The 15,709-nt window shown below is 35.5% G+C and overlaps 1 protein-coding gene and 1 pseudogene across 5 annotated transcripts in view; one reads left to right on the forward strand and one right to left on the reverse strand.

Moving 5' to 3' along the window:
• Window positions 1–15,709, reverse strand: part of STAU2 (staufen double-stranded RNA binding protein 2) — a 422,077-nt gene that overhangs the window by 349,114 nt on the left and 57,254 nt on the right. For all 5 annotated transcript variants that reach the window (XM_036768257.1, XM_036768272.1, XM_036768268.1 and 2 more), the window contains exons 4-5: window positions 8,607–8,766; window positions 4,306–4,441 (exon numbers count right to left, since the gene is read on the reverse strand). In XM_036768257.1, the coding sequence (XP_036624152.1) occupies window positions 4,306–4,441; window positions 8,607–8,766 (296 nt within the window). The remainder of the gene's footprint in view (window positions 1–4,305; window positions 4,442–8,606; window positions 8,767–15,709) is intronic.
• LOC118857710 lies at window positions 593–979 on the forward strand (annotated as a pseudogene).

Below are 15,709 nucleotides of genomic sequence, written 5' to 3' on the forward strand. Positions count from 1 at the left end.
GGAAAACTATAAGCGTAATTGACCACATCAATAACTAAATTAACAGAAATCATATGATTATCTCAATAGATACAGAAAAAGCTTTTGACAAAATACAACACCCATTCCTATTAAAAACACTAGAGAGCAAAGGAATCAATGGAATTTTCCTTAAAATGATAAGTATCATCTATCTAAAACCATCAGCAAGCATTATATGTAATGGGGATAAACTAGAAGCATTTTCATTAAAATCAGGGCAAAACAAGGATGTCCATTATCACCACTGTTATTCAATATTATACTAGAAATGTTAGCATTAAGCTATAAGAGAAGAAAAAGAAATTGAAGGAACCAGAATAGGCAATGAAAAAACAAAACTATCACTCCTTGCAGATGACATGATGATATACTTAGAGAATCCTAAAGAATCAACTAAAAAGCTACTTGAAATAATTAACAACTTTAGCAAAGTTGCAGGATATAAAATAAACCCACATAAATCATTGGCATTTCTATATATCACTAACAAAGCCTAGCAGCAAGAGATAGGAAAAGAAATTCCATTTAAAGTAACTGTAGCTTGTTTTTGTTTTTTTTTTCCAACCTGGTCCCAGGCAGGATGGCTCCCGCAAAGAAAGGTGGAGAGAAAAAGAAGGAATGTTCTACTATCAGTGAGGTGGTGACCAGAGAGTATACCATCAACATTCACAAGAAGATTCATGGAGTAGGCTTCAAAAAGTGAGCTCCTCGAGCTCTAAAGAAAATCCACAAATTTGCCATGAAAGAAATGGGAACTCCAGATGAATGCACTGACACCAAACTCAACAAAACTGTTTGAGCCAAAGGAATGAGGAATATCCCATGCTGTATTAGAGTGTGTTTGTCCAGGATACACAATGAGGATGAAGATTCGCCAAACAAGCTGTATACCTTGGTTTCTTATGTGCCTGTCGCCACTTTCAAAAGCTTACAGACAGTCAACGTGGATGAAAACTAAATTGAACTTCGTTTAAATAAAGTCATAAAATGTCAAAAAAAAAAAAGTTAACTGTAGACAATGTAAAACATTTGGGAGTCTACCTGACAAGACAAACCCAGGAACTATATGAACACAATTACAAAACACTTTTCACATAAATAAAGTCAGATCTAAATAACTGGAAAAATATCAGTTGCTCACGGGTAAGCCAAGCTAATGTAATAAAAATGATAATTCTAACATAAATTAATTTACTTATTCAGTGCCATAGCAATCACACTACCAAAAATATCTTATAGAGCTAGAAAAAATAATAAAATTCATCTGGAAGAACAAAAAGTCCAGAATATCAAGGGAATTAATGAAAAGAAATGCTAGGGAAGGTGGCCTAGCCATACCAGACCTAAAATTGTATTATAAAGCAGCAATCATCAAAACTACCTGGTACTGGAAACACAGTGGTGAATCAGTGGAATAGGTTAGGTACACAAGACACAGCAGTCAATGACTATAGTCATCTACTATTTGATAAACACAAAGACTCCAGTTTCTGAGATAAGAATTCATTATTTGACAAAAACTGCCGGGAAAACTGGAAAACAGTATGGCAGAAACTAGGCACAGACAAATATCTTATACTGTACACCAAGATAAGGTGAAAATGGGTACATGATTTAGACATAAAGGGTGAAACTAACTATAAGCAAATTAGGAGAGCAAGGAATAGTTTACTTGTCAGATCTATGAAGAAGGGAAGAATTTATGACCAAACAAGAGAGAGAGAACATTATGAAAGGCAAAATGGATCATTTTGATTACATTAAATTAAAAAGATTTTGCACAAACCTTTTGGCGCAAAGCCAGTGCCAACCAAGATTAGAAGGAAAGCAGAGAGCTAGGAAATAGGCTTTGTAGCCAGTATCTCTAACAAAGGTCTTATTTCTAAACTATATAGAGAACTGAGTCAAATTTATAAGAATACAAGTCATTCCCCAATTGATAAATGGTCAAAGGATATGAACATGCAGTTTTCAGATGAAGAAATTAAAACTATCTACAGTCATATGAAAAAAATGCTCTACATCACTACTGATTAGAGAAATATAAATTAAAACAACTCTGAGGTACTACATCGCACCTCTCAGACTGACTAACATGACAAAACAGGAAAATGATCAATGTTGGAGAAGATGTGGGAAAAGTGGAACACTAATAAATTATTGGTGCGGTGAACTGATCCAACCATTCTGGAGAACAGTTTGGAACTATTCCCAATGGGCTATAAAACTGCATACCCGTTGATCCAACAATGCCACTAACCACTGTACCCCAAAGGGATCATTAAGAAGGGAAAAGGACCCACATGTACAAAAATATTTATAACAGCTCTTTTTGTGGTGGCAAAGATTTGGAAATTAAGGGGATGCCCATCAACTGGGGAATTGCTAAACAAGTTGTGGTATATGAATGTAATGGAATACTATTGTTCCATAAGAAACAGTGATCCGGTGGATTTCAGAAAAACCTGGAAAGACTTGCATGAATTGATACTGAGTGAGGTGAGCAGAACCAGGAGAACACCATACACAATAACAGCATCACTGTGCAATGATCATCTTTGATATACCTTGCTCTTCTCAGCAATACAATGATATAAGACAATTCCAAAAGACTCATGATAGAAAAAGCTATCCACATCCAGAGAAAGAACTATGGAGTCTGAATGCAGATCGAAGCATACTATTTTCTCTTTTGTTTTTTGTTTTTCCTTTCTCATGGTTTTTCCCTTTTGTTCTGATTCTTCTTTCACAGCATGACTAATGTGGAAATATGTTTAATATGATTTATACATGTACAGCCATCTTGGGGAGAGGGAAGGGGAAGAGGAAAAAAATTAGAACTCAAAATCTTATAAAAGTGAATGCTGAAAACTAAAAATAAATACTTTTTTTAAAAAAAGACAAGCTTATGCTCTTTAAAACAGAGAAGATGCAACACATACAAAAATAAATATCTTATGACAAGGCAAGAACTGATAAAAAATAAGATAGAACTAGAAAAGTTAGATATTTGAAGAAGGAGAAAACATTTTCACATGGCCTGATCAGAAAGGACTACACAGAGAAAAGGCGAGCTAAATCTTAAAGTAAAAGAAGTCTTAAAAGTGGAGATGAAGAAAGAGTACATTACAGAAATAGTTTCTACCTTGTGTGAAAGCATTGAGGTAATGATAACTGTTGGGTTCTTAATTTTTAAAAAAGAAAACTTTTCAAAGAAAAAAAAAATTCAGGAACTAATCCAGTTTGGCTAGAATATGGAGTACATGGAGAAGATAAGTTGAGGGTTTTTTTAAATGACAATTTAAGCTAATTAAATATAAGCTAACAATTTTTTTCATATGAAAAAATACTCTAACTCACTACTGATTGGAGAAATGCAAATTAAAACAATTCTGAGGTACCACCTCATACCTATTAGATTGGCTAACAGAACAGGAAAAGTAAATAACAAATATTGGAAGGAATATGGGAAAAATAAGACATTAATGCACTATTGGTAGAGTTGTGAACTGATTCAACTATTCTGTAGAGCAATTTGGAAGTACGCCCATGCATAACCTTTGACCTAGCAATACCACTACTAGGTCTGTATGCCAAAAGAGATTTTAAAAAAAGGAAAAGGACCTTTATGTACAAAAACATATGTAGCAGCTCTTTTCTGGGGGCAAAAAATTAGAAATTGAAGAGATGCCCATCAATTGGGGAATGGCTGAACAAGGTGTGATGGAATACTATTGTATTATAAGAAATGAGAGCAAGATGCTCTTGGAAAGACTTGGGTGGGCTGATAGAAAGTGAAATGTACTGTGTACAAAGTAACAGCAATATTGCAAAATGACCAGCTGTAATGACTTAAGTATTCTCAGCAATACAACGATCCAAGATAACTCTGAGGGATTTTTGATGAAAAATGTTATCCATCCCCAGAGAAAGAATTGATGGTGTCTAAATACAGACTGAAGCATACTTTTTTTTTACTTTCTTTATTTTACTTGAGGTTTTTTTGTCTATGATTTCTTTCACAACATGACTATTACTGATACGTTTTACATGTATAAACTATATCAAATTGCTTGTCTTCTCAATGAGGGGGATTGGGGAAGGAGGAAGGGATAGAATTTGGAACTCAAAATTTTAAAAAGCAAATGTTAAAAATTGTTTTTACATGTAACTGGGGAAAATAAAATACTAAGTACTTTTTTAATGTTTTAAATAAATAAGATGACAATTTAAACAAATTAGAATAACAAAATTAAAGCAAATCGCAATTGAAAACATACAAACCTCTGATTGTACATGCCCCGAAAGTTGTAATTTGCTCTGTAATTTGGGAATGGCTTTGGATCTAAAGGCCTGTAGATGGCGGGCTCTCCCCTTTTCATAGCAAGGCCATTTAGTTCCACTGTTGGAGTTATACTGCCTGTTTAAATAAAAGAAAAATACGTGTAAAATATTTCTACAATAAAGAATGCAATCTATACTTATAACTATATTTTATTATCATGAGTGAAAAGTAGAAATGAAGGACAGTGAGATTCTGTATAGAGAAACACCTGTATGATTTTCTTATTCTAGGAATATAACTACTATCAGAAGAGAAAAAAACCATACAGAAGTAATCCTTATTCTTTCTTTCTCTGAGTTTTTGATCTAGTGCTTTCTGGTAACCCATTCCAAAGAAACAAAGCACATAACTCTCAAAATTTTCTTTACATTATTCAAAAATGTACTATTCAAAATTATAATTATAGGTAAACTATGACAGATATATTATTAAATACAATTAATATATTATAAAAATAAAATTGTAAGTATTCATTCCAGCCCAAAGGGAATATGCAATGAAAATTCAAATAATGAAACAGACCACTCCAAGAAATTACTCACACCAATCGAGATCTAACTATACTTAATTAAGAAATTAAACATCAGCAATAAAAACAGGTAATTTAGAATGTTACACAGAGAGTTTGCTAAACCCCATGCTAAAAATAACTTTAAGAAGTAACTTTAATTAACTCAATAAGAATAACTTGCATAATATTATGCTGTTCCTAATGACATATATTAGATGAATACATAAAATAATTCAACCTCTTTTATATTTATTGTTTTATTCTTATAATACAAAGTACAATACTATGGTAAAAAAAATCCCTATTTAGAACAGACAATATTAGAGCTGGACCAACCTTTATTCTGTTCCTCTAGCACTCCCGAGTGTTAGACCTTTGAGATCCCCTCATCACGGAGGCACAGAAACTCAGAGTTGAAAGGAGCCTCAGGAAATCATCTAATCCAAACTCAAGTTACTAGAACAGGAATTGCATCTATAACGTAACCAAAAATTTTTCATCCAGATTCTCTTTTAGATCTCCAGTGAAATGGAATCTACTCCCTCACAGGATGCTCTAGTTTTGAGGAAGTTTTTCCTTACATCAAACCTAATTTGGTCTCTGCAAATTCTACCCATTACCCTCTTCCAGACACTCTCCAACACTTCAATAACATTTATAAAATGTGGTACCCTAAACTGAATGCTCAGCTGTGATCTGGCAAGGGCAGAGTAGAAGGAGACACCCTCCCTACCACCTGCCTGGCCCCAGACACTATTAAGTCCCTCTTACTGTGGCCCAAACTCCTAAATTTACAGATGAAGAAACCATAACCCAAAGAGGTGATGTTTTAAATTTAGATACTTGAGAGCTGTCCTAACTTACTTGGAAAAGAACAAACTGTTTCAGTTCCATTCAATTTAAGAAACATTTATTGAGAGCTTACTACACTATTAAGCCCCTCTTAATGTGGCCTAAACTCCTAAATTTATAGATGAGGAAACTATAACCCAAACAGGTGATATTTAAGGCAACTACCTGTGCTAAAGAAAGCATCTCACTTTAACAGTTCTTATTGAATTGCAGAATAGCTAAGCGAGAAAATACTGCAGAAAAGGGGATAAACTATGGGGAAAAAGGTAATAAAAGTATAAAAATGAAGCAAAACCAAATACAATAATGAAGTCATCTATTACAAAGGATTATCATTTGACATGGAAGCACAAAGAGGAGGAACAGCTGGAGTACTTGGATCATTATCTAATAGGGTCTTATAATCAATAACCCATGTCTACTCCTCTAAATTATATTCTTTAAATAGCTATATTAAATTTGTCTCTAGGCTAATGGATATAGTCATGTTAACCAGATGTCCAAGTTTTCATTCAATTCACTTTTTTGAAAACATTTATTACATACCTACTATGTGCAAGGCATCAGGGAAACAAAAATATCACCATCATCATCATCATTTATACAGTGCTTTCAGTTTGAAAAGTGCTTTACATATGTTAACTCATTTGATCCTCACAACAATCACCAGAAGCAGAGAGGTTAGATAACTTACCCAGGGTAATACAACTAATGTGTCTCAGACAGGTTCAAACTCAGGTCTTCCTGACTAGACGTTCAATATTCTATGTACTATACCACCTAGCTGCTCTGAAGAAGTTTATAATCTAATGGAGAAGGCTGGCATGAGGCAAGGCATGTATGTAAATAACTGTTATGAGGTAGAATGGGATGAGTACAAGGAGCCCAAAAAATGGCTATCAGGAGTCTAAAGAAGTAGAAATCACGCTCTGGAGGGGTCAGGGGAGGTCTGGTTTCAAGGTTAAACCTTGGTGGAAAGTAAGGTCTACAAGAGGATTCAATTAGATGTAGGGAGTAGTGGAGGAAGTCCTCTCCGGGCATGAGGAATGATGTAAACAAAGACTACCAGAAATGGGAGAGGATAAAATGAGAACCAGCAATCCTTGGTAGCCCCATTTTGCTGGCCTGTAGAGTACTCAAAGGGGAGTCATCTGGCTAAAACAGGTGGGGAGGTTGGGCATCATCATGGGTGAAGTTCAATCTAATTTAAAAAACATTCCTTAAGCATCTAGTAGGCACTGAGGACACAATGGTAAAATGAAACTGTCCTGCCCTCAAGGATCTGATTCAACTAGAGAGATAAAACGTGAACACAAATAAATAAATATAAAGTAATACAAAGTAATTTCAAGAGGAAGAACTGGGGGAATTAGGAAAGGCCTCCCCCAAGAGGTGGGACCTGAGCTCTGCTTTGAAAGACTCCAAGAGGAATCACCACAGAAACCCTCTGCTCAAGCTAAGCAAGCTACTCACTGTTCTTCAAAAACATCACATACTTACTTCCCAGGCCTCTCAACTTTGCTCATAAGTTTTCCTCCTACCTCCCTTCCTCTCCATTGGTCTAAATCCTACCCATTTCTCAAAACTTAGATTAAATCCTAACTTCTCCATTAAGCCTAACCCAACTACACCAGTCCTCAGTGATTATTCTGCCCTTGAAATCCCTATAGCACTTACTACTGTTACATCATTTCATTTAGCTGTATTCATTTGTCGTCCTCCTCCTCCTCCTCCTCCTCCTCTTTCTATGAGTGTTCTATTTCATCTCAATCCCAAACCTGAACCACTGGACTAGCCTGCATTGTGCCTGGTCCATGACACACTCTAAGACTCTGGGGAAATAGATAGACAGCCCATGTGCCCCTTTGATAACCTCACAATGTCAAGTGAAAACTAGGAACGAGGAAGAGGACAGCAAACTGTATTTTTGTTTACCTTATTTTGTTTATGTCCTAGCTTCCCAAATAGCTAGATTATAATTTATGGACAGTACTACATATTATATTTCTTTGTACCTCAAGTACCCAGAACACCACATAACAGAAGTAAGGACTCAATAAATGGTCAGTGAAAGTGTTGATTATAATCCAGAAACATTAAAGAAGTTAACAGAAATCTAAATGTTCCCCATTTGCCCCACCAATAGTCAATTTCTCATCATCTGCAAAATGACTACGAATGTCATTTTGATTATGAATATAAAAAAACAAAGTTCATTGTTTACTTCTGGTAATAAGCTGAAGACAGAAGAGTCAATCTAAAATACTGTTTCTATATGAGACAGAAGAATATAAACTACATAGACAGGGGGTCAGAGTGGGGGAAAATAGATCAGGCAAACCAGGGGAGTCTTGGAAATGAAAGAAACGACTCAAAAATTGAGCAAGTGACCCATTCAATCTCCTTTACCAATCACACTTATGGCAAAGTATGGCGTTGAATAAGCATTTATGTGACTTAAGTGAATGAGCCTGTGTATATATGAAAGATTAAATAGATTGCAAACTCTTTGAGGTCAGAAATTGCATCTTCTTTTGAATCCAAATGAGGCCTAGAACAGTGGTGGGTAAACTAGTAAATTAATAAGTGAATGCCTGGGTGAGTATGCTGGTTCTTATTAACTCTTAAAAACAAAACCCTAGAGGTAAATGTAGCACTGTACTAAAGCAATTGTTTTAAATCTCAGTATCCACCATTAAACTTTTACCTTTAACTGACATAACTCGGTTGTTTCCCAGTTTATCGTTCTAAAAATCCTTGTTGATTATAGAACTAGTCTGTTACAATGCAACCAAAGTTATTCTTTCTTTCCAAAAGCACACAAGGAAAGGGCACAAACATAACACAAGAAAAGGAAACAATTGCGCATTGGATTACCTGGATTACTATTAATATTGTTTTTGGGGGGTCGAGGAGTCGGTTTGGGAAGGTTTGTTTCCCTCAAGGCTTTGTTGGCAGCAGCGTGTTGAGCTTTCTTTATGCTGCTCCCTTCAGACTGCCAGGTCTGTTCTCCAAGAGTCAGCTGCACTGAGAACATCTTCAAAAAAAATTGAAAAAATTAATTAAAACTTTCCAGTAAGCAAATATGTATGAAATGTTACCTGTCTGAAAAATAAATACATGGAATCACAGAAATTGAGCATTAGCAGGAACTGCAAACATTATCTAGTCCAACTTGACAGATTATATAAATAAGGAATGTAGTATAGCAGATAGAGTGCCAGACTTGGAGGCAGGAAAACCTGGGTTTTAATCCTGCCTCAGATACTTAATAGCTGTATGACTCTGGGAAATCCCCTAACCTCTCTGGGCTTCAGATTCTTCTTCTATAAAATAAGAAGTTTGACTCAATGATCTCCAAGGCTCCTCCCAACCCTAAGTCTATGATCTTAGGAAGCAGAGAAGTCCAAAGAGATTAAGTGAATTTCTTTTAATTAGGTCACGTAACTGAAGTATCCTTCAAAAGAAGAAGGTTCTAGAACTCCAATCCACTACCATAACTCTAAGTGATATACACCAAATTCTGTCTCCTACCGTATCAGTAGAGGCTGGCATTGATAGAGTCACCTGATGTACAGTCAAAAAAAAATAAAGTAAAAAGGAACATGATTTTATAACAAAATAGAAACATCTTTTTAATATCATTCAAATTATCTTTACTAAAGCATATATAGAAATGCACATGGCAAAGTAAATCTGTTCTCCTAAAAATCTGGGGCACATATCAGAGAAGACCTAAATTTCTTCCTCTTTTCTATCACAAACTCTAAGAGGAAGAGGTCAGACAGATATAAAGATGAAACTGGAAAGAGGACAGCAAACTGACAAAGGATAGAAATGGTTTGCAAATATCCTTATTATGAATGCTTTTCACCATCAAGGACAGTGGAGTCACTATATTTGGATTCTTAATATCACCATCTTGAATGTGTTTATACAGGAAATGGAAATGGCAAAGAAGAAAACAGGATGCATAGAGGGGGTCTCTGCTGGAGACAACACAATTTTGAGAACATTGAAGAACCAAGTCTCAAGACACTTAAAAGAGGGGAAAAGAGCAAAGTTGTAAAAAAAAAAAAAGTGTGTGTTTACATATATATATAGTGTGTATGTATGTATGTATATAGGTATGCGTATATGTGTATGTGTGTGTGTGTGTATATCAGGCCATACCAATACCAAAAAGAAGTGCATAAGAGACCCATCAATAATGACTAAATCATATGTCTATCTTCCTATCTATAAAGAAATTTTATGAGAAGCACCTCACACACTCCTCTCTTTTGTTCTGAACCATGTTTGTGTCAGTCTGCTGCTGTATATGGTATTATGTCTTATAATCCTGCATCACTCTTTTCTATCCAGTCCTATCTAATGTAGAAAATTAGTTTCCAATGAAAGTAATATGTAGTGCTTTTATGACATTCCTGTGCGATATCCCCTCTTCCATTTGGAAGAGGAAACAAGGAAAAGGAAACAAACTCAGTTCCACAATAAAGTACAAAAGTGGTAAAAAGAAAAAAAAAAAAGAAATTTTATGAGAAATATCCATATTCTCATTGGGTATATACTTGATACAGAATTCAAGGGATAGGCTTTTATAAGTGACATTTTTCAGTAAATCATCAAAATTGACTGAAAGATCCAAAGAATACAAGGTCCCACTGAACTTATTATTTGGAAATCACAAAAAAGCATTTTGTTTGGTATGGCAAAACGCCATCTCCTAAAAAAAAAAAAAAACAAAGTAAAGCATCTCAAGGCAAATAACGACAAAAAAGTAGGCAGGAGGGAGACCTAGTAATACCAGATCTAAAACTAGACTAGAAAGCAACAATCATCAAAAACAATTTGGCAGCAGGTAAAAAATAGAGAGTCGATCTGTGCAACGGATGAGATATATACTATACAGAAGCAAATGAACCGAGTAGCCTGGAGTTCAACAAACCCAAAGATCCCAGCTCCTGGGGGAAAGATTCACTACTTGACAAAAACTTCTAGGAAAACTGGAGAGCAGTCTAGCAGAAATGAGGTTAAGAACAATGCTAAGTATCACATACAGGGATAAGCTCCAAATACATACATGACTTAGAAATAAAAGGTCATATCATGTATATACAAGTTAGAGGAACTAGGAAGAAATCTATGAATAGGAGAAAGGCTTTTAAATAAACAAAAGACAAAGAGGACTATAAAAGATAAAATGGAAACTTTTGATTACAAAATTTTTTTAAGTTTTTGCATATTGCAAATGCAATGCAGCTAAGATTATAATGGAAATAGTTACCAGTGGAAAATCTTTGTAGCAAGTCTCTCTAATAAAGGTCTGATTTCCAAGACACAGAAGGAACTGTTTGAAATTAATAAGAATAAAAGCCATTCCCCACTTGATAAATGGTCAAAGGATATGAACATGAACAGGCAATTCTCAAGGAAAGAAATCCAAGCTATACACATGAAAAAATGCTCCAAAATCATTCATTTGCATTAGAGAAATTCAAATTAAAGCAACACTAAAGATCCACCTCATACCTATTTGACTGGCAAAGTTGGGGAAAAAAGGAAAATTTCAAGTATTGGCTGGGCTGTGGGAAAACAGGTATATTAATGCATCCTTGAAAGATCTATAAACTTCCATTCCCGTGCAAAGACATGGAAGTAGGAGACAGAACGCCACATAAAGGAAACAGAAAATACAACTGTTTGGCCCCAGAGTACATGAAATAAAACACTGAAACAAAAAAGAGAGTTCTCTTTGGCAGATGAGGTACACATTATACAGAAGCAAATGAACCTAGCAGCCTAGAGTTTAACAAACTCAAAAGATCACAGCTCCTGGGAGAAGGACTAATTGATAAAACCTGCTGGGAAAATTGGACAGGAATCTAGCAGAAATTAGGTTTAAACCAACACTAAATATAATAAGCAAAGATAAGCTCCAAATGCATTTATGACCTAAAAAGCCAAACTAAAGCCAAAGTGTAGAGGGCTTTACATGCTAACTAGACAAATTTGCACTTTATCCCAAGAGCAATAAGGAGCCACTGAAGCTTCTTGAGAAAGTGATTGACCTCACCATACCTGTACTTTAAGAATACTGACTTGGCAACTACATGGAAAGTAGAGAAAGAAAACAATGCAAAATTGGTCTTTCTGACCAATTAGGAAGCTATTACAATAGTCCATTTGAAAAATGGTGAGGGCCTACCTAGACTTAGGTAATTGTGCTATGAATGGAAAGAAAAGTACATAGGAGACAAATATTGAAGAGTGTGAATCACTAAAACTTGGCAACTAACTGTACATGGGAATGATGGAGAATGAAGAATCGAGGATGATGCTATGTTACAAATCTGGAAGACTGGAAGAATGTGGTGTTCTGGACAAAAAGAGGAAGGGTAGAAGGAGGAGTGGGTTTAGAAAGAAAGAGAAAGAATTTCCTTTTGCACTTGTTCAGCTTGAGATGCCTATCAGATTTCCAGGTGGCGATGTCAGATACAAAGCTGGAACTCAAGAGAAAGACGAGGGCTAGAAATGTAGATTTGGGAGCAAGCTGTATGGAAATGATAGCTGAATCCATGGGAGATGATGAGATCACCAAAGGAGAGAATGTAGAGAGAGAGAAGAGGAGAAGGTCCATGACAGAGCCATGGCATCAAGGCTCAGAGAACAGGCATGGATGATGAACCTGCAAAAGGGAACAATAGTGGTCAGTCAGAAAGAGAGAAAGAGAACCATGATAGATCAATGTCATGAAAACCCAAGAAGGAAGGCGTAATAGGATCAATTATCTACCAGGGTTCCCTCACTCCCTACAACATGGTTTAGGCACTTTTTTAATAAAAGGTAACAAAGCTGTATCCAGGATTTGACTGGCCCAGGGGGTACATGGTTCAAACTGCACTTTCTTAGACTCAACTTTCTGGTAGCCTTTGATCTACTGGACTAGCCTCCCTGGTCACCTAAAGCCATAAACGAGGTCCATGCACATGGGGTGGGGACCCTTCAGACTTGGCAGATGTCCTAATATGCAAATCATTATGTCCTACCCTGATAACCAGACACATTTCCAAATAAAAACAAGGGGAGTCACATCTCCCCAAGCTAAGCACTAAAATACCCTTGCTGAGCATCCTTTCTATGCTATGGCTCAGTAAACCTTTCTGTTAACTGCTGAATGACCTATGACTACATCATTTCATTCTAACATTGAAATTGAACAAGATACCCAAAACAGGCCTGCCACTGCCACTGACAGGACAGAGCCTTAGGATACACCACAGCACAAGAGTCAGGATAAAAATGATTACCCTTCCAGAGACCAAGAACAATCACACCAAAGGGAAGAAAAAGAACAATGACAAAGCAATATCATGAAAATCCACAAAGAGGAAAGCATCAAAACAAGAGGGCTTGTAAACTGTGTTGAACGCCAAAGAAATATCAAGAAAGAAGAGGACTGATGAGTGGCCACTGGATTTAGCGTTAAGATTATTGGTGACCTTGCAGAGAGTAGTTTCCATTCACTGGTGGGGGAAAAAGCCAGATTACAAGGGCTAGAGAAGCAAATAGCTTTTTCTAGGATTTTTTTTTTGAATAGGAAGAGAGATATCAGACAGTATCTTGAGGGGATAGTAGGATCATGTCAAGGTTTTTAAGGATGGAAGAAATCTGGGTATATTTGATAGCAGTAGGGAAACAGCTTATAGGTGAGAAGACAGTGGGATTTAGGGAGAGAGGAAATGATCAAAGGGGCAAATTGCCAGCAAGGATACATCAAGTAGGTCACAATTCAATTTGAATATTTTAGTATTTGAAAGCAGTCAATCTCACCAGTCTTTTCTTCCCCCTTAAAAAAAAACCAGAACAACAACATCTTGGGGATAGACAGGAGCTGGTAGGGGTTGCTACAAACCAGCCAACTATCCCACTGGGTCCTTGACCCAATCATAATTTTTTTAAATTATGAAGTCAACAAGTATGGGGCATTTCCATATATATATATTCCATAGCTATTGCTAGCTAGCATCTATATATTTCCACACACAAAGAAGAACAAAAAAGGAGGACTGCCTATGAAGCTATGAATTTCTATTACATGCAGCTTGGGTTTTTTAAGTAGATATGAAATTTAATGTGGTAGTTCTAACATTGTCCTACTAGTCTGAGAGCCATCTCACACAAAAAAAGAATATTTTTAAAAGAAGAAAAGAAAGCAGAGTAAGAAGATTTTGAAAATCAGCAAATGCTATCGATATATTGAAATAATTGACCTTTATATATATAATTGACAAGATGACTCCCATTTAATGATATAGTTTGAGATCAGGAAAAGCATGTATGTATGTGTGTTTTCAACACACATGTTGAACAACAACAACATGTTTTCAACCCTCCTTTGTCATTCATCTAGTACCTAATCCTCTCACCATTGTATTTCAATAATTGGTTTCCTTCATAATTCTATGTATTTTGTTCTATGTATTTAAAAATACTCTGGAAAGGGGTCCTTAGGAGTCACCAAACTGTCAGAGGGGCCCATGACACCAAAAAAAATAGGTAAAGAATCCCTCGTCTACATTATAAATTCCTCTACTAGACAAAGTTCCAAGGAAGTACAGCCTGTATTCTTTGCTGAACTTTGCATATCCTCTAGTGTCTAACCCAGTGCTCCACATGTAAGAGGGGCTTTAATATGTGTTACACTGTATTATTGTATTAGACCCTTAGAATGCCATAAAAATAAGTTACTATAATTGACTTCTCTTCTACTGTCATTTTAAGCTTTAATAGAAATATGTATAACAGAAAACCATGTTGCCTGAGAATAATCTTCACAAAAATCATGTGATAGGTCTCAAAAAATCTTTTGCTGGCTTACAGACAAATTCCAAGTTGAGGCACACTGATCTTGTTCAGGCAATGACTGAAAATACATACTACTAAAAGTCAACTGGCATGTTTACATGAATGAATCACTATTTATTATGTCCTAATAGAATAGGTATTATGGGTCTCATTTTACAAACAAGGAAACTGAGAAATTAAGTTACCCAAAGCCATACTGAATTTTCACAAAATCACATAAAGCAATGATCCAGTCTAACCAGTCTAGCAAGGTCTAAAGTTCTTAGCCCTGTCTGGTACTCAGACCACTGGTCCACACTCCCCTCTCAGGAATATCTATTTCACAATAAAGCTTCCGGTTCATGCTAGTAGTAGTATCATCTGTGTCATTTACTTCTCTTCTTTACACTTGCTTATACCTACTGGCACTAACAAAATCCAAAGTCAGAAATTAGGCTGGAAGAATAAAGCAAACAAAAAACCCACCATAAAAAGCTATTATGTTGACAAGGATGCTAAAGACTTATAGAAGCAAAAGAAGAAAATGGCTCAAAATTATCTCTAAGCAAAGCCTCAAAGAAAAATGTAGCTTGAACATAAATTTAAATAGAATTCCTGGAAAAGATGTAGCAAGAGTTAAAAAATGTTTTGTCTATGAAATGAGAATGTTATAGGAAAAAAACTGAAATGAGAGCTATAGAAGAAATCATTGGAAAGGAAAGTAACAGCTTAGCACAAGATATAAAACTTTGCTGAAGCAAAAACCTCAGTGAAAATTAGAATAACTCAAATAGAAGCCAATGATTCTGTGAGAAAATAGGAAATAATTTTTAAAGTCAAAAGAATGAAAAAACAGAAGAAAATATAAGGTGTCTGTCTCATACCAAAAATAATTAAGCTGGAAAACAATTAGAGAAGAAAAAAATTTAAGAATCACTGGGCTACCTGAAAGCCATGACCAAAAAAACAGCCTAAACATCATATTTCAAGAAATATTTAAAGAAAACTACCCAGATCTTTTAGAACAAGAGGACAAAATGGAAACACAAAGAATCCACTGGTCACCTCCTGAAAGAAACCCCAAAATGAAAACTCTCAGGAATAATAAAAAATAAAAATAAAATAAATAAATA

The sequence above is a fragment of the Trichosurus vulpecula genome, chromosome 1 (genome assembly GCF_011100635.1).
Source record: "Trichosurus vulpecula isolate mTriVul1 chromosome 1, mTriVul1.pri, whole genome shotgun sequence".
Classification (NCBI taxonomy): Eukaryota; Metazoa; Chordata; class Mammalia; order Diprotodontia; family Phalangeridae; genus Trichosurus; species Trichosurus vulpecula.